The sequence below is a fragment of the Bactrocera dorsalis genome, chromosome 2 (assembly GCF_023373825.1).
Source record: "Bactrocera dorsalis isolate Fly_Bdor chromosome 2, ASM2337382v1, whole genome shotgun sequence".
NCBI classification, from domain to species: domain Eukaryota; kingdom Metazoa; phylum Arthropoda; class Insecta; order Diptera; family Tephritidae; genus Bactrocera; species Bactrocera dorsalis.
This window is the reverse complement of record NC_064304.1, coordinates 17,605,562-17,624,748: the sequence shown is the minus strand read 5'-3', so window position 1 is coordinate 17,624,748 and position 19,187 is coordinate 17,605,562. Positions and strand designations below refer to the sequence as shown.

At 42.3% G+C, this 19,187-nt stretch overlaps 1 protein-coding gene across 6 annotated transcripts in view; it reads left to right on the top strand.

Annotated features, from left to right (window-relative positions):
• LOC105225727 (papilin) overlaps window positions 1–19,187 on the top strand; it is a 57,472-nt gene that overhangs the window by 35,537 nt on the left and 2,748 nt on the right. For 2 of the 6 annotated variants that reach the window (XM_049449523.1, XM_011204326.4), the window contains exons 2-15: window positions 8,551–8,611; window positions 8,685–8,863; window positions 8,930–9,348; window positions 9,417–10,026; window positions 10,096–10,219; window positions 10,290–10,469; window positions 10,539–14,574; window positions 14,640–14,819; window positions 15,246–15,416; window positions 15,634–16,730; window positions 17,430–17,616; window positions 17,694–17,888; window positions 17,982–18,152; window positions 18,576–19,162. In XM_049449523.1, coding sequence (XP_049305480.1) covers window positions 8,551–8,611; window positions 8,685–8,863; window positions 8,930–9,348; window positions 9,417–10,026; window positions 10,096–10,219; window positions 10,290–10,469; window positions 10,539–14,574; window positions 14,640–14,819; window positions 15,246–15,416; window positions 15,634–16,730; window positions 17,430–17,616; window positions 17,694–17,888; window positions 17,982–18,152; window positions 18,576–19,162 — 8,197 coding nt within the window. The remainder of the gene's footprint in view (window positions 1–8,550; window positions 8,612–8,684; window positions 8,864–8,929; window positions 9,349–9,416; window positions 10,027–10,095; window positions 10,220–10,289; window positions 10,470–10,538; window positions 14,575–14,639; window positions 14,820–15,245; window positions 15,417–15,633; window positions 16,731–17,429; window positions 17,617–17,693; window positions 17,889–17,981; window positions 18,153–18,575; window positions 19,163–19,187) is intronic. The other 4 variants (XM_049449525.1, XM_049449524.1, XM_049449521.1 and 1 more) reach the window with 3 other exon arrangements.

Sequence of the window (19,187 nt, the reverse complement as noted above, 5' to 3'; positions counted from 1 at the left end):
ACAGTACCCGCCGATGGAAGTAGAGAAGAACTCTACTCAGCTATTGTAATCCCCAATTGGCGACAAACGTCTACGCCAATGAGTTCCTCTTTAGAACCCAATGCTGGAAGCAAATTCGTTTGTCTTTGTCTTTTGCCAATCTACAAAGATACTTCTTTCACTAACTGCGAATGACAAAGTTGTTCGAGACATTGCCCAAATTCCTCCACACAATTGAACAACAGTTGTTTTATCTGAATTGAGAGCAAAATTTTTTGTTTTCAGTATTTTTGATTTATTATGTGAGTATATATATACACATATATGCATGCGTAAATACCGATATATATATATGCATGACAGCAATTTTTTCGCCAAGCTTGCTACTTGCTGTAGTTTTATGATCAAAGTGCCGCTACTGCTCCAGTGTTAGGCCCGCGGCAAGGGATCACACCGTTTTTACCAGCAATTTCGCCATTAAAGTCGCCGTGTAGACATGTTGCCCGAAGCGGCGCAACAACAACAACACGTAGCATAGCATCGTAGCACAGTGGCATGCAACAGGCGAACACTTCAACGTTCCATTGTGTCACAACAATAGTCCTTTTGTTATACCTGTGTACCACCAAATGCTGCAGTTGTTGTTATTGCTTTTTTCAACATTTTTTTTATTGCTTTCGTCGCCGGTGCTTCTAAAGAGCGGCAAGCGTGCCGATTGTTGTTGGCTGGCTGGCTGACTGTTGTTGCCATTGTTGGCAATAAAGTGTCACTTGGCAAAATTAAGTAGGTGTTGGCTGCGCGGCGGCATGAAATCTATAAGAAACAGCAACAAAAACAAGGCGTGAAAAAGTGCAACAAAAATAGCAAGAACAGTGCTGTATGTCGCTCCTCTGCGGTCGTGTTGCCTGTGGCAATAACACTCCAAACAAACGATGCATATTCTTATCGCATTACCGTTGCAGTTGTTGTTGTGGTGGTCTGTTGTTGCTGATCTTTGCGCCTTTATTGTGATTGCATGCTTCGCTCGAAATAAAAACACTCAAATTGTTAAAATATTAATGTTGCTGCGCCACCGCTGCCTGCCGCTGGTTTTGCTGTTAGCGTTGTTGTGGCATTCGCCTTGAGCACTTGGCCCCGCACAATTCGCAGCATATTGCAAATTAAATTTGATAAATACTCGCGATGGCGGCAACAGTTGACTGCTTGTCGCTTAAGATGTGCTAAATGCTGCTCTAGGTTATGGTGGTGCTTCCAGTGGGGCCAAACGGGTTCATATATTTACTTATATAGTAAATGCTAGCAAAAACTGGCATAACAAAAAGTGTCATTGTAATTTATTGTTTCATTTAATTTCTGTTTGAATTATAGTTGGAAACCCTTTTTATGCAGGTATTTTACAGTAGCAGAGCACATTTTTTAATGACAACTCTTGAGTGAATAAATTTGAATTAAGATATTAATCGCTGAGCTTCTTTAGACCCTTCTTACAATGCTCAACGATGTTTTCATAATTTCTGTAAGCTGACTTGAGCAATACCAAAAGCTCCGTCAAAATCAGGAAGAGCCTCTCTGAGCCGTTTCAGACAAGGCGACTTCCTATCATGCGGCTTCTTTAATCAACTGCTCGAGAAACTAATTCGAGCTGCAGAACTTAATCGAGCAGGTACAATCTTCTATAAGAGTGTACAGCTGCTGAGGTATGCTGATGATATTGATATTATTGGCCTCCACATCCGCGCCTGGACTGGACTGGGTCAGGAAGCGAAGCAAATGGGTGTGATAGCGAACGAGGACAAGACGAAATATCTCGTGTCATCAAACAAACCGTCGTCGCCCTCGCGACTTGACTCCGACGTCACTGTTGACGGCCATAACATCGAAGTTGTAGATAATTTCTCTTATCTTGATACCAGCAACAACAACGTCAGCCTCGAAATCCAACGTAGAATAACCATTGCCAACAAGTGCTGCTTCGGACTGAGTAGGTAATTGAGAAGTAAAGTCCTCTCTCGACGAACAGAGACCAAACTCTATAAGTCACTCATCATTTCCGTTCTGGGGTGACTGTCGACTGAGTTGCTTGCGGTGGGAGCTGATATCCACTTGCTTATCAACCTACTTTGACGAACTTTTGTTGGGATCTAGTAATTCCGAACATATTTCTGACATAAAAGTAGCCTTAGCAGATTCAATACTACTTTTTGATTGAGCTTATTAATATACTTTGACGAAGTTTGATGGAATCTTGAAGCTCCGAGTATACTTCAGATATAAAAGTAATCTTAGCAGATTAGATAGTATTCGCTGGTTGAGCTTATCAACTTACTTTGACGAACTTTGATGGCATCCCTAAGTTCCGAGTATTTTACTGATATAACAGTAATCTTTGTAGATTCAATACTAGTTCTTAATTGAACTTATCAACTTACTTTGACGAACTTGGAAATCAATAGAAGTATTTGGATTGCTATAGATTTGATGGGATCTCTAAGCTTTGAGGATATTTCAGACAAAAAATAGTCTTAGAAGTTTCGTTACTAGTTCTTGGTTGTGATCAGCTACTTTGATGAACTCAAAAGAAGAAATCAATAATACGATAACGAAAGATCGGATGGAGAACTCATATTATTATGCTTAATATGTCATGTTATCGAGAAATATGATTTTAAAGTCATCCATCACTTCTGCATCTAATCATATAACCCGTGCCTGGAACTACTCACTGTAGCATTTCTCAGGGACATTCGAAGACTTTTAGCGTAATATCTGCTTTTACTAATGCAGACTATCATACATAACGGGACACCGGATGCATGTAGATCTTCCAAAAGAAAGCTCATAAATACACAGACAGACTTTTTTATGTGCTGTCCTCTGCTTTTAATTCTTGTTCTATTTAATATTACGCTGGTGATTTTGGTGTTTACAAAATGACTTTTTTACTTGCGTGTACAAACATATCTGCATCCAAACATAGATTGAAGCCTTTACGATTGCCTTCAATATTTCGTATAATGTTTGTATGTATGCATTTATGCACGGTCGCTTCGCTTTTGCGCCAACTCAGCGCCCAATAAAAAACTCTAAGGACATTAATTTATGTGCCTCGACTGTGTCTGTCTCTAAATTGAAAAGGGGGGTTGAAGGGCAACAAAACAAGAACGCACATTGTTGGATTTCCTTAAGAAAATATGTGTGAGTACAATGGCAAAATATAGAGATAATAACAATAAAAAATGCGAGCTGGTGCAAATGTTGCGAAAAATTGATTGTTGCCTTGTAAGCAAACACCTAAATCAAGTTGCGCGGAAGTCGCGTAGTTGGGATGGCGCCGCCGTACGACGCGCGCTGCACAGGCCGTTTGCAGTTGTTGTTGTTCGAAACTATAACGACAAGGTAATGTGGTTTGCTGATAATAACTTTACGTTGATTTTGGCAAAACAGCGCGCTCATAAGTTACTCGCAGTTGGAAAATAATAATGCATACACGCATACTTACATACAGGCAGATGAGTAGACATGTTGCGTAGGAAGTTTCGACAATATTATGTAATAAGTTTCCGAACAAACAACAGCTTTATGCGAAGAAGTTACATGTTTCTACTGAATGATGATTTGGTTCAAAATACTAGATTTTACTGGAATTCTGCATTTCTTTTTCTTAGAGAGTACTCTCTTAGTCTCTAGTTTTTTTTGGATCAGTTAAGTATTTTAAGTAGTTTTGACTTTCGGATTAATAATAATCAAATCATCAGAGTAGACACCGCTTACCCGGTTATAGCCGAGTTATCAACATCGCGTTAGTCGATTCTTCCTCTTACTATTTGGCGCCGAGTGAAGTCTTCCTCTTTCTTCCAATGTCGCCGTCTATCTCATACAGTCACCGACTGCGGTATTCGCCGTTGTTCGCCACAGGACCTATGTCTTTAGCATATTTGTTGATTTCAAGACGGCATTTGACTACCTAAGCTAGGATCCAGCAGTACAATGGCTAGAGGAGCTTGGCTGTCCGGAAATTACTTTTAGGCGGAGTTACTATTCGGATAGGAAGCCCTCTTTAGTAGGCAATAATGGGAGTGCGGAGCTTAGAGCGGTTCGTTGCTGCCCGCAGGGCTCCATCTGTGGTCCATATATTTAGATTCTTGTGATCGACTCTCTGCTTGGGCAGCTCCAGCCACTCTTCAAGTGTTGTGTGTATGCGAACGTCCTTCTACGTCTGGTCGGAGGTCGCTTGCGGTCTTAGCTAGAGCGGCAGGATGGCAACTCTTAGATAGTAAATACCCGGGGTTTAGATGTGGGGATGAACAAAACGGTGGCAACGCTACTTAAAGCACATTGTCACCGGTTTGTCCACCGATTGTCCGGGTGGACGCACCGTCTCAGTGGATGCTACGTAGGTTCTGTTAGGTGTATGCCCTTTGAAACTGATTGTCATACAACGTGCTGTTGCATTCAGGATAAAAAAGGGGCTTGAGTGTGTCATTGCTGCATAATGACTGGACTTCCGATGATGATGTGGCGAGGGAGGGATATCTAGGGAGTAAGAGGCTTATGGATGATAGGGTATGGTGTAGGTAGCAAGAGTGACTTATGAGTGCATTTGGGACGTTGGGTTTGTCGAGGGTAACCCAGACTACAGATTTTGTCTGGACTTTCTGCTTACGCGGAAAGGGTATTTGTTTCAAAGGCTTCTGATATATCTGGTTGTTTTTGTGGGTTGGGGGTAGGGGACTGGTTGCATTTAATTGCAGAATGCTTGATTTACTCGGACATTAGGGATCTGGGTAGTATGAGGATTAACTGGATTGATGGTCGTTTCAGATTTTAGCGATGTGATCTCCATTAGTCGGAATGTCGAAGGTATTTGGATTGATATAGTCATTTTGCGTATTGAGGTTTTTATTTCTTTCCTCTCAAAATATTTTTCAGTAACTATGTGGAGCATCCATGAAACTTTTACAACAAAGTACTTAACATATCGGAGGAGGTAAAAGTAAAATGTAACAGCATTTAATATGATTGAAACCTCGTTATTGATACTCAAAAGAGTTCAAATATATTTAAGCATGGAAATTTATTCCCTCAAGACACAAAATGTGACAAAGTAAATCCGATCGCTTTGTCAATTGCTAAACACTTAACAGTTAAGCAGTCACCCGGCAAGGACAGTAAGTGTCCTGGCGAGGTGACAAAACGACACAACACAACAGTTGCAGGAACTGCTGCAACATAACCTCAAAAGCCATATTTCTAGCACGCAGCGGTGTCTTACATGATACTACACACACTTGGCACACGGAATTGCAGTGGACCGCCCGCTGCCATTGGCATGCGTGTGACTTTGTCGAGGCGACGAAGTGTAACTTATTATTTCGGTTTAGATTCTACTGATTCGACATTTTTGACGATTTGTAGCGTGGAACATGCAGCGAGCGAAATTAAATTGGCAACAGACCAACAAAGGCAAGAAACAAGCACAGTAATGGCACAAACAAAAGCCACAACACACATATTAATATAAAGATATGTATATGCACAAGCAATAAGGTATTAATAAGAATAAGGAGTAGTGGAAAACAAATGGAATTAGAAGATAAAAAAATAAAAAAATTTATTTTCTTTTTTATTTTTTTTTGAATTTTTTTGTTTTTAAAATATGCGCATTGGCAAATTGCTGCAATTCTTTGTTGTTTGTATTGCATATATGTGCTACATACTTGACGTGCGCGTCAGCTAAGTTGCGCGTAGCGGTACATTTGTGGCAAACACCCATAATCGCATACACTTGCTAACAACTGCGTTGCCGTGAGGTGTGCAGGCATGTGCACTGGTGTGTTTGTATGTGTGCATGCCAAGGCGTCACACTGTCTGTGCCATAACAATTTGTGTGGTTGTTTTAATTTTTCTACATTTTAATTTGCAAAAATTGTCTTCTAAGTTCGTTGGCATTGCCAAAGCATGCATATGGCGTTTGTAGCGGTCGGCGGTCTGCGGTCGCTGAGCGGATTGCGTACAGGAAGCAGTGCGCCCTGAGTTATGCAGTGTTCTAAATTTTTGAAAATAATTTTTTTTCGGCATTATAGTCTTTTATCTGCACACATACATGCATTATTGTGTTTATATTGATAATATTTGATTGTTGGGAAGCTTTATTTGCTTAAAGCATATTAGAAATAGGTGACTCATCGACTAAGGCACTATTATAAGGGGATCGCATAAAGTGGTGCCAAGTAAGACAGTTCAAAGAATTACCAATAAAGTTAAGAAGAACTCTTTATGAGTTGATTTTCAAGATCGTGGAGCATAAATAAGGAAATTCGAAGTAAATATTTATTTATGGGAGAATATAAGTAAGTGCAATAAACTGTAAGGGAGCCATCATGACTCATAGTCAATGAGATGCACCACATATCTAGATATATGGTATGAACATACATACTTGCTTACTTATGTACATACAGCAGCTTTGTGGTAGCCCCAGCTTAACGTTTATGATCGCCACCAAAGATGCTCACTCATATGCGGCTGGTCAGCGGCAGTCCACATCTTTGCCACCGCAAAAAAAGCAAGTTGAAGCTTATCTTACTTTTTGTCTCGCAATTCCTTTTGATTTATTTGTTTGTGTTTTTTGCTGCTTATGAAGCGTGCGAAGCCATAAAAATTAATTAACTATATGCCACATGCTTGTCGACCGACGCCTGCGCCGGTGTTGCTGGCTGGCAATGTCAGTGACAGTGGTTGTTGCGGCATTTGCGGTTGTGGCATGCAATGAAAGTGCAACTTGTTGACATACAAAACAATTTCGCTGCCTCCCTTCGGTACACAAACGCACAGATGTGGGTCTTCTCTTAAATTAGTTAGTTTAGCTTTTTTTGCTTGCATATTTATTTATTTTTTTTCTGTTACTGGCAACGCATGACTGCGTACATATCTACATTCAACAAATATACGTTGAAATTGTTGCTGGTTTGCAGATAAATAAATTTACTAAACCATTTGTTTGCTGTTGCTGTGAGGCGCTGTGTTTTCTTATGCTAAGCACTGATGCCACAGATAGCAACAAATAAAGGCGAACGTTCAAACACACATATAAACATAAATATGTATGAGTTACTAAGCTTTAGTGGCTGTAAAAACACACATAAAGATAAAAGTTTTGAAAAGCGGCGATCAGCGCTGGTTGTTGAGGCCAAAACAAACGTATTTGTATGCTTTTGCGTATATACAGTATTGTTAAAATTAATAGTGACACTTGGTATTAATTAATTGAAAGCGCAACTTGGCTTTAGTGCTTGGAAATAATTGTACTTGTATATATGCCCCAATATATTTTACATGGCTGTAAAGGTACATTGAAATGTACATATATACTCGTAGCTATATATTTATGCTCTTCAATGTCTATAATGGAAAAACAATTGGCTTCGATGAATATTTTTGTTTGCTTAGTAAATTGATTTTCGTGTCAACTTTGCCTAAACAATAATTTATTTTAAAATTACTTTTTGTTACACTTTAAAGTTGTTTATGTTAATACCACCTTGACTAACATGCTTGCGGAGCTAAACACTTTTTTTCAAACTAGCGGTAATATTTTAAAATATTTTACCCAAGACCAAGATTGGTGTTAATAAAAAATTTACATCTTTTCCTACATCTTTGGCACTACAATCGTAGGTCGATTTATCTTTCCATTGCATACGTGAGCGCCTTTGTTTTAATTGGCCACCCATTGGCCTCGAACTCGACTATAAGATCAATCCAAGCCGAGAACAAAAAACTTCGCCAGTTTTTGCTTTCACTGTCCATCAAATCCATGGGCTTTTTGCTGGAGCATCGTCTTCTATGCATACGGCTTGGTCTAACCAACGCATTCGTGAATTTTTATGCTTTCAACGATACCTATGCGACCTTAAACTCATATAGTTTTTACTTCCATCTTCTTCGCTCCTAATAGCTCAAGTGAACTGCTTCGAAAACCTTGGGGAAAACACTTCTGTCGAATGCTACTTGTACCTTCTCATCTGGATTAGTCTCTTAGTTTATGGTTTTCTATTAATTTTGTCTGTATAAGTACATCTTACATCTAGTAAAAAAATAAAGTTTTTGATCTTGGGATAATAATAGGTCTACTAAAAATAAATACATTATTTTGTGTAGTTAGAATGGTCCGATTTACATAGTTCAAATATACTTTGCTCGATAACTTGTTGTCATTTTAAAAATAACATTGAAATACCACTCTCAAACAAACCGTCATACGCAGCAAACTGGGACATCCGGTTATCAAAACCTTCTCTTCAAGTAAATTTTTCATCAGCCATTGTCCCTAGAGTCTCTAGAGGTTGTAGTTACTTGCTCTTCATTACTAGAAACCATTTGCTTCAGAAATGGATCGCTTTTTTAATTCAGCTGCGATTCGCAGAAGGAAATTTGGTCATTGAGGTTAATGGGTAATACAAGAGACCCATTCTAAATTCTAAAAGAAAAAAAAAATAAATAAAAATAAAACTATTTTTTTTTATGAAATTGCTACTTACACCAATTTATTATTCTTTTGCTTCGTTACAGTTCAACGGCCTTGATATTATTCATCGTACTCTACTGTGTTCAATCCTCATACTCCAGATTCGTAAGTTGATTTATTTGACCATCTCCGATCTTTCCAAATAAAAAAAAATAAATCATTAACATGTCTCCTTTAGTATGGAACGCGACATAAAAGACAATATGGCGCTAATATGTACCTACCAGCGAGTTATATAGTGCCGGGCGGAGAGGGCGACGATGCCGCCGAATGGACTGAATGGAGTTCACCATCAGAGTGTTCACGCACGTGCGGAGGCGGTGTATCGTTTCAAACACGCGAATGCCGGCGATTAGCGTAAGTTGAAGTCTGCACAAATGCCAGACACGTAAATAATTTATGACACATCATTTGTCATTGCAGACGCAATGGTGCACCGATCTGCAAAGGTGGCAATCGCAAGTACTTCTCCTGTAATACACAAGATTGCCCCGACGATGAGCCGGACTTTAGATTACAGCAGTGTGTGCGCTTCAATCGTGTACCTTTCGATGGCGTCACCTATGATTGGGTGCCATACACAAATGCACCCAATCCTTGCGAGTTGAATTGTATGCCGGTGGGCGAACGTTTCTACTATCGCCAGAAAGCGAAAGTCATCGATGGCACACGTTGCAATGATCGCGATCTCGATGTTTGTGTGGATGGTGTGTGCCAGCCGGTCGGTTGCGATATGATGCTCGGCTCGAATGCCAAGGAAGATAAATGCCGCAAATGTGGTGGAGATGGCAGCACGTGCCGCACCATTTCGGACACCTTAACTGCCAATAACTATCCAGTCGGTTAGTGCTTTTGGTGGACGTTAATTAACTGATATTTCTAATATTTTGTTTCGACCATACTTTAACAGGTTATAATGATATAATACTCATTCCGAGTGGTGCCACGAATATACGTGTACAGGAGACGGCGCCTTCCAGCAATTACTTAGCCTGCCGCAACTCAACTGGTCACTACTATTTGAACGGTAATTTCCGTATCGACTTTCCACGCCCTATGTTCTATGCTGGCTGTTGGTGGATTTATCAAAGAAAACCAACTGGCTTTGCCGCACCCGATCAGCTGACTTGCAGTGGGCCCACAACGGAGTCCATTACGATAATGATGTTGGTACAAGACAAGAATTTGAGCCTAACTTATGAGTATAGCATACCAGAAGAATTGAGTAAATCAACACCTGTGGAATACTCGTGGACACATTCCGAGTTTGAGCCGTGTAGCGCTCCATGTGGGGGTGGTACGCAAACGCGTAACGTAACCTGCACCAATCGCATGACGCTCGAAGAAGTTGATCCCAACTTGTGTGATGCCAGCGCTAAGCTACCCGAAGAGCAGGCATGTAATGAGCAGCCATGTGCGCCCAGTTGGGTCGAAGGTGAATGGGGTAAATGCTCGAAAGGCTGCGGAGCTGATGGCGTGCAAAACAGAACTGTTACCTGCGAACGCATTTCGCCGAATGGGTAAATTGTTCTACAAGAAATGAAAACACCTTAAGATATGTTATTTAAATTTCTATTTGTATTTTGTAGAACACATACGACAGAAGAGGACTCTGTATGTTTGGAGAATGTGGGCAACAAGCCGGCTACAGAGCAAGAGTGCAATAGAGATGTGAAAAATTGTCCGAAGTATCACTTGGGTCCTTGGGCACCGGTAAGTTATACAGCTCATTCAGAAAGAAAACTAATTCTATCATACATTTTTTGTACCGAAATAATTTCAGTGCGACAAATTATGTGGAGAAGGCAAGCAAAAACGAAAGGTGACATGTTATATTGAGGAGAATGGGCGTAAGCGTGTACTTCCCGAAGAAGACTGCGTAGAGGAGAAGCCCCCAACAGAAAAAGAATGCATACTGACTCCTTGTGAGGGTGTGGATTGGATTTTATCCGAATGGAGTGGGGTAAGAATTTTTGGTCGTTTTGAAATTTCACTATTTAAGTCATATGTATCCTAATTTTCTTGGTTTCAGTGTGAGGAATGTGGACAAAAGACCGAAACACGTACTGCCGTTTGTGCTTCAAAATCTGGTAAGATTTATCCAGAAGAATTCTGTGCACCTGAAGTTCCAGCACTTTCACGTCCATGCAAATCGTCTAAGTGTACACCAAAATGGTTCACTTCGGAATGGAGTAAATGCTCTGCGGCATGTGGAAAAGGTGTGCAGTCACGTATTGTAATTTGTGGTGAATTTGATGGTAAAAGCATTAAACCTGCTGAAGAGTCGAAATGCGATGCTTCTGCGAAACCGGAATCGGAGCAAGAATGCGAAGGTGAGGAAAAAGAATGTCCTGGTCAATGGTTTACTGGACCTTGGGAGCCTTGTAGTAAGCCATGTGGTGGTGGAGAACGTACACGGGAAGTTTTTTGTTTATCTAATGGCACAAAGTCGCTCAACTGTGATGAATCAAAGATAGAGTCTCTTTCTGAAAAATGCAATACACAAGCATGTACGAAAGATGAACTTATTCCAGTTGATAGCACTGCATCACCTCTTACAGAAGATGCCGAAGAAGATGATTGTGAGGAAGATGATGAGGATGGGTTAGTTTCTAAGGAGGATCTCAAATTGGCAGAGGGTTTTGAGTTGGATAAAGAAACAACTGCGCCAGTATCCCTCTTAACCGACGAACTAATGTTCAGTGATTCACCATACACTGAAGAATCAAGCGATATTGCTTCAACAGACATTCCATCTACGACAGTGGAGGGCTCCGGCGAGGGAACTGATATTACAGAGGATACTTCTCTTGTTAGTGAGGGCAGTGGAGATGAGTTTAGTAGCACGGTTGGAGCTTCAGACACTACTGAATCTGTTGGCTCTACTACCTCGCCCATATCTACTGATTCTTCTGTTTCCACCGAGTCATCGATCTCTACCGATTCTACAAAATCCTCCGTGGAAGCATCAGACAGCACCACTATATCTGCTTCATCATCCGAAACTACAGGTACATCTGAATCTTCCGTATCGACTGAATCTTCGAAATCCTCAGATACAACGGATACCACCATTGCCAGTTCATCCTCCGAAACCACAGGTATATCTGAATCTTCCGTATCTACCGAATCTACGGAGTTCTCAGATACCACTGATTCTTCAGATACCACAGATGTATCTGAATCTTCGGTATCTACGGAATCATCAGTTTCCCCAGAGACCACTCAATCTTCTGAATCAATATCAACTGATTCTTCGCTGTCTACAGAGACAACTGAAATATTGGGATCAAGTGGTTCTACTGACAGTTCGGAAACAACAGAAACGCCTGAGTCCACCGAATCTTCAGCGTCACCTGAGTCTACTCAATCAACTGCTTCTGAAGGCACTGATCAAACTAGCTCTATCCAATCTTCAGCCTTAACTGTTTCAGGATCTACTGAGCCAACTGAATCCACTGTTTCTGCGGAAACCACCGAAACGGCTGGTTCCACAGAGTCGACAGTTAGTTCTTCGTCAGATTCAACTCAATCAACAGAGTCCACCGAATCTACATCTACCGATACAACTGAATCAACAGTATCTTCGTCCACTGATTCAACTGAATCAACCACCGAAGTTTCAACTGAATCTTCAGTATCCACAGAATCAATATCGACGGACTCAACAGAGTCTACTGAATCAAGCTCCGAATTTTCCACTTTATCAACGGACTCTACTGAGTCGTCAGTTTCAGTTGATACTACTGGATCACCGTTATCAACAGAATCAACCGGAAGCTCCTCTGATATCACTGGTACTACTGCTGATGCTTCAAGTGATTCCACGGTCACTCAATCAACAGTGTCAACTGAGACCTCCGTATCTACTGAATCCGAAACAGGCTCTCCTGTCAGTATAGATTCAACGACCGGTTCTTCAGATAGCACCGATACAACCTCAGCAGCCACTTCAGATGTCACCACTGAGTCCTCTGAAACCTCAATTAGTTCTGAGGCTACTACATCATCAGATTCCTCTGATACAACAGAAATATCTGAATCAAGCACTGATGTCTCCTCCACTACGGACTCTGGAATATCGGACACTACAGCTGACAGCAGTGGCTCAACAGAGAGTGAAACTACTGAAGTTTCGGGATCTACAGATATGTCAGAATCAACAGCATTAGGTTCGACAGAGGAGAGTACAACTGGTGGATCAACAGAATCAACCACTGAAGGTGTGTCAGTGGAGTCAACCTCAGACATTGGTACTACTGCAGGATCTACGTCAAGTACCGAGGCAGGCGAAAGCACAGAATCTTCTTCTTCATCAGAAACAACCGAAAGTGTATCAACAGGAAGCACAGAAACCACTGAAAGTGGGCCTACTGAAAGTACTGAGACAACTGAAAGCGGAGCTACTGATTCCACTTTTGAGGGATCAACGGTTGACATTTGGTCAACTACAGATGAAGATGAAGAGAGCACACCTAACACGCTTGAAGCCCTTATCACCAAGGCTCCTAAGCAGAAAAAATGTAAGGCCAAGAAAGATTGCAAAAAAGCAACTTATGGATGCTGCCCTGACAAAAAGACACCTGCCAAAGGACCATTTGATAAAGGTTGTGCGATTGTCAAAACTTGTGCGGAGACTAAATATGGTTGCTGCTCAGATGGAGTCTCACCTGCTGAGGGTGAAAACAATGAGGGCTGTCCACAATCTCAGTGTGCGGAAACACTATTCGGATGTTGTCCAGACAATTTCACACCAGCAGAGGGAGAGGATGCTGAAGGATGTCCCGAAACTACGACGGCGCCACCAACAACAACTGTGGAGTTGGTTACTGAGGGATCAGGAGAAACAACTGATACACCAGAGAGCACAATATCAACTGAAACGCCAGAAACTACTGAAACACCAGAAAGCACGGAAACACCAGAGAGCACAGAAACTCCAGAAAGCACAGAAATCCCTGAAAGCACAACTGAAAGCAAAGTGGTTAAATCATGTTCCTTCGGTGAATTTGGCTGCTGTCCCGACGGCACGACCGAAGCTAAAGGAAAAGACTTTGAGGGTTGTGAATCAGCAGCGCCAACTGCCAGAAACTGTAGAGATACAGAATATGGCTGTTGTCCCGATGGTCTCACTGCTGCCACTGGGCCTGATTATGCAGGCTGTGCGCCTTGCACACGTGAGCCTTACGGTTGCTGCCCCGATAACCAGACACCTGCGCATGGACCACTTGGCGAAGGCTGCTGTCTGAATACGGTCTACGGTTGTTGCCCGGATAATATTAACGCTGCACGCGGACCTAACTTTGAGGATTGCGATTGCAAATATACTCCATATGGATGTTGTGACGATCAGAAAACAGCGTCACGTGGACCAAATAAGGAAGGCTGCGGTTGTGAAAATTCAACACATGGCTGCTGCCCAGATAAAATTACACCTGCTAATGGACCTAAATTTGAGGGCTGTGCATGCCACACGCTACAGTTCGGCTGTTGTCCCGATGGTATCACAATTGCACAAGGACCCCATCACTACGGTTGCCACTGTTCACAAACCGAGTTCAAGTGCTGTCCTGATGAAAAAACTCCAGCCAAGGGACCGGACGGTGAGGGTTGTACCTGCTTGGAGAGCAAATACGGCTGTTGTCCGGACGGTATTGCTGCGGCGGAGGGTGACAAATTCGAAGGTTGTGCATCGGTTCAAGAACCACCACAAAAGGCATGCGGACTGCCGAAAGCAACCGGTCCTTGCGGTAACTTCAGCATCAAATACTTCTTCGATACATCGTATGGCGCATGCGCACGCTTCTGGTATGGTGGCTGTGAAGGCAACGATAACAGATTCGAAACCGAGTCGGACTGTAAGTCTACCTGTCAAGAGTATACCGGCAAAGAAGCCTGCTTCCTGCCAAAGAGTTCCGGCCCATGCACTGGCTACAATAAGAAATGGTACTTTGACACCGACCGCAATCGTTGTGAAGAATTCAACTACGGTGGCTGCTATGGCACTTCAAATCGTTTCGATAGCTTGGCCGAATGTCAAGCACTCTGCGCCGTTGATGAGACCACTCGTAAGTTTTGTGTTTGAGTGTGCGAAAAATGTAATTTTCATGTATTTTTGCTTATATGCTTACAGCGCCTTGCGATCAACCCATGGAGGCTGGACCCTGTGAGGGCAACTTCGAACGTTGGTTCTACGACAATCAGACGGACGTGTGCCGTCCATTCAACTACGGTGGTTGCAAGGGCAATAAGAACAACTACCCAACTGAGCATGCGTGCAACTACCACTGCCGTCAGCCGGGCGTGCATAAAGGTTTGATCTCAGTGTTTAAGTTATCTTTGTACTTCGTAGTTTTCGTTATTACAAAATATTATGATATGTAAGTGGAATGCTATGCTCTGCTATACAATAGGTTTTGGCATAGGCGCATGTTTGAGGCTTGATTGCACCTGCCTGTGTTATTTGGTGTTGGACTGCATATTTTTACAGAATTTTATCACTATTATTTCGTATAAATTTGATTAATTTTAAGTTAATTGTGGTGTAACGGTATGCTAAACTTTTTCGAATTTCTATTTTCTTATACTTACTATGTTGCATGTTCGTTTCTTGCTTGCTGATTTTTCCGCTTGCTCATGCCATATCAAAACAATTGCTACGCCTACACTTCACATACACAACAAACACCACACACACTCAAAAAATCACACGCACACACACATCCGTTTGCTGAATCAGACTATTGCTCGCTTCCTAAGCAAACCGGTGATTGCAGTGAACAACATGCGCGCTGGCATTACTCGGATGTGGACAAGCGGTGCATGCCATTCTACTACACAGGTTGTGGCGGCAACAAAAACAATTTCCCAACCCAGGAATCTTGCGAGGATCATTGCCCCAAGGAAGTTGGTAAGACCTTGTACTTAAAGTTATTTCAAATATAGACTCGAACACAATACACACCGACACTTACACACACACATTTTTGTGTCAACCGTCGCTTTCGTTGTTGTGTCAAGAAGCTGGTGTTTTTACCCCCATCAACAAGCCCTTACATTAATTTAATTGTTCTTAAACGTACTAATACTTATTTTCGAAATATTCTACTCATTTGCTTACGAAATAGTCAAGGATGTTTGCGAAATACCAGCCGAGGTTGGCGCTTGTACCGATTACACTTCCATGTGGTACTACGACACCAAAGAAGAGCGCTGTCGTCAGTTCTACTATGGCGGTTGTGGTGGAAATGACAACAAGTTCGCCACAGAAGAAGCATGTCTGCAACGCTGCGAAAAGAAACCAGAACCGGAACCGGAACCTCCACGTGAGCCTGAGCCAGAGCCCGCACCGGCACCTGCACCAGCGCCAAGTTCGCGAGAAGCCTGTCAGCTTGATAGGGATCCGGGCGATTGCAGATCTTACGTATCTCAATGGTTCTTTGATAGAGAGACGCAGCAATGCCGTAATTTCTATTATGGCGGTTGTGGCGGCAACGCGAATCGCTTCAATACGCTGGAGGAATGTAATCAATTGTGTGGCGATCAGCCACCTGCTCCTGCTCCAGCCCCAGCCCCAGTTGGACCACCGGCTGCGAGCACGGATATTTGTGATATGCCTGCCGATCAAGGCGATTGTGATACCTATGCGATTAAGTGGACTTATGACAATACTGAGGGACGTTGTAAGGAATTCTTTTATGGCGGTTGTGGTGGCAATGAAAATCGCTTTGAAACCGAAGCAGCTTGCACGGATCGTTGCTTGAGTCCGGTAAATAATATTACCGTACGCTTTGGCGCCGATGAAGAAGCGCCAGTAGTAGCACCAGCACCAGCACCCGACTCTGCCGAAGATAATACTTGTACGTTGCCGGCATATTATGGCAGTTGCGCCGATAACAATCAGACTCGTTGGTACTACAACTATGCGGATGGCCTGTGTGATGAGTTCTTGTACGGTGGTTGCGGTGGCAATCAAAATAACTTTAATAGCGAAGAAGAATGCCAGGATCGCTGCTTCGATCAGCATCCCACATGCTCATTGCCACCAACGGCCGGTAGATGTACGGAGCGTCTCATACGCTGGTATTATGATGAGCGCAATAAGCGTTGCTATGAATTCGAGTTCACCGGCTGCCGCGGCAACAGAAACAACTTCGTTACGGAACGTGAATGTCTGCTGTGGTGCGGTAATGAGTCGCCGCAACAACCAGAGCCATCAGCGCCCGTAAGTAATCCAAAGTTTTGTATTGTGTATACTGTGACTGTAATGTTAAGGAAACTTAAGTTCGAGTTTAGATAATTTGTTGTCAGAAAAACTCTTGCCTCCGATAAGGGTAGTCAGGTAGAGTTTTGGACAATTTTCGTGTAAAAGATATTGCTAAAGACAAAATGCAAGTTCGAGTCTCAAAGACGTTGGTCAGAATAGCTCAAAATTTCTCCATTAAGTGGTTACATTTTTGATGATGAAAATTTCGCGAATTTTTGTTTTTTTTTTTTTTCAATTTTTTGTAATCGAAAATAAAAAATTCTTCTCTAAGTATTTAAGAATTGTATAAAATTTCATAAGGATAGGTTGAGTAGTTCTCGGAAAATCTTGCCAACCAACTTCAAAACCACAGTTTCGAGAAAAACGTGTTTAAAGACGGCTCACTTTGTCTAGCTCGCCTCGAGCGCACAAGTTCTCAAGGCTGCATCTCCGTAACTGTTATTCGGATCAACTTCAAAATGTAGGATAATTTTCTAGAGGTGTTGTTGAGTTCAAAATGACAATAAAAAAATTGAATTTTTCAAACCCGGAAACCCAAGTAATCCCTTAGCTTCGGTCAACTTATGTTACTTAAAGTCATTGTCACAAATTTTTATGTAGTTACGAGCTCAAAAGCATTTCTAATACATATTATTGTTTTTATATTTTTTTCACAAGGAGTCTTACTCAGTGTGCGATTTACCTGTGGAGGCTGGGGATTGTGAAAACGGCACTGTGGCTTGGTTCTACAACAGTGATTCTATGGCATGTACGGCCTTTACATACTCGGGTTGCGGTGGCAATGGCAATCGTTTTGAGTCCAAGGAGCAGTGCGATCGCCAATGTGGTGAATTCAAGGGAGTGGGTAAGTAGAAAACTAAAATAATTTGCTAATCTTTTACAAGCCATGCAAATCATGCAAACTTTGACGTCGTCTGCTAGATGTGTGCAATGAACCAGTTGATGCTGGTCCATGCTATCAGTGGGAGGCACGTTACTATTACAATAAGGCAACGCGTACTTGTGAACGCTTCAGCTTTGGCGGTTGTGAGGGTACTGGCAATCGTTTCACGCAACGTTCAGAGTGCGAATCGGTTTGCATTTTAGGTCAGGAGCCGAAGACGTTAGCTCCCAAAGGTAAACAACGACGGTTGCAATGACTCATAATGAAGCGTAATTTTTTGCCTTAACTTTTCTCATTTTGTTTTCGTATTTGCATACTTTGAGTAGATATTTGCAAGCTGCCGGCACAGATTGGAAGATGTAATGATACAAGAGCGCAAGAGCGTCGTTTCTTCTATGATGATGAGCGCGGCAACTGCATGCCCTTCATTTATTCAGGTTGCGCTGGCAATCAAAATAACTTCCGCTCATACGAAGCTTGCTATGACTACTGTGCAAGTAAGCGAATGCCAAATGTCAAAGATGTGTTTTGACATCTTGAAACCACTACGCACCACTTCCACTCGTATTCACTCACCCATGCATTTTGCACTGTACTCATTATACTCTTCGCACCAAACACAAGATCCACCCACACATTCTATCGCACATCACTCGAACTCTTGAAATTTTGCACCTTGCTAATATTTATATGTAAAAAGTCTTGCTGTGGAATGTTTAGTCTAAGCTATACTATATTACGGTATTTAGTTGTATGGTATTTCGTAGTTTGTATGCACTCTCATGCCATTTATTTACTTTGTTTGCACGTGGTAATGGGTTTTTACAGCCTGTATTACTTTAGGCATTATTACTTTTTATTTTTACACGCCACACAATTTTTTTGCTCACACTAATTATTTATACGCTTTCTCTATGTAGCAACCGAAAGTCCAGTGGCGGCACCTAAAGAGACGGAAGTCTTACCGAACGAATGCGAAACATATGAAAACGAGTGTCGCGCACAGCGTTGTCCCTTCGGCATACGTCGCGTGCCAGTGGACAATAGCGATTGCACACGTTGCATTTGCGAGAATCCTTGCGAGAATTACGAATGTGCCGAAGGTCAGCAATGCGCAGTCGATGTGTCGAATGATGCTTCCAGACAATTTGCACCTGTCTGCCGTGAGACTAACAAGCCGGGTGAGTGTCCAAGCCTCAGCCAACCGGAGGATGAGAATTGTGGTCGTGAGTGTTACACTGATGCCGATTGTCGCGAAGACAACAAGTGTTGTAGTAATGGCTGTGGTTTTGTGTGTGTTCGTCCGACGCAGCCTACATTACGTCCACGACCGCCAGTCACAGCCGCTCCACCTGTCATCTATCCAGGTGAGTCGCCGGTGGTTTTGGAACCCAAGAAACCACAGGAGGTCGATGTACAAGCGGCTGTTGGTGGAATTGCTGTCTTGCGTTGCTTCGCTACTGGCAGTCCACCACCGAATGTTACCTGGTCGCGCAGTAATGTCTTGGTAAGTTTTGTACAATTTTGCAAAT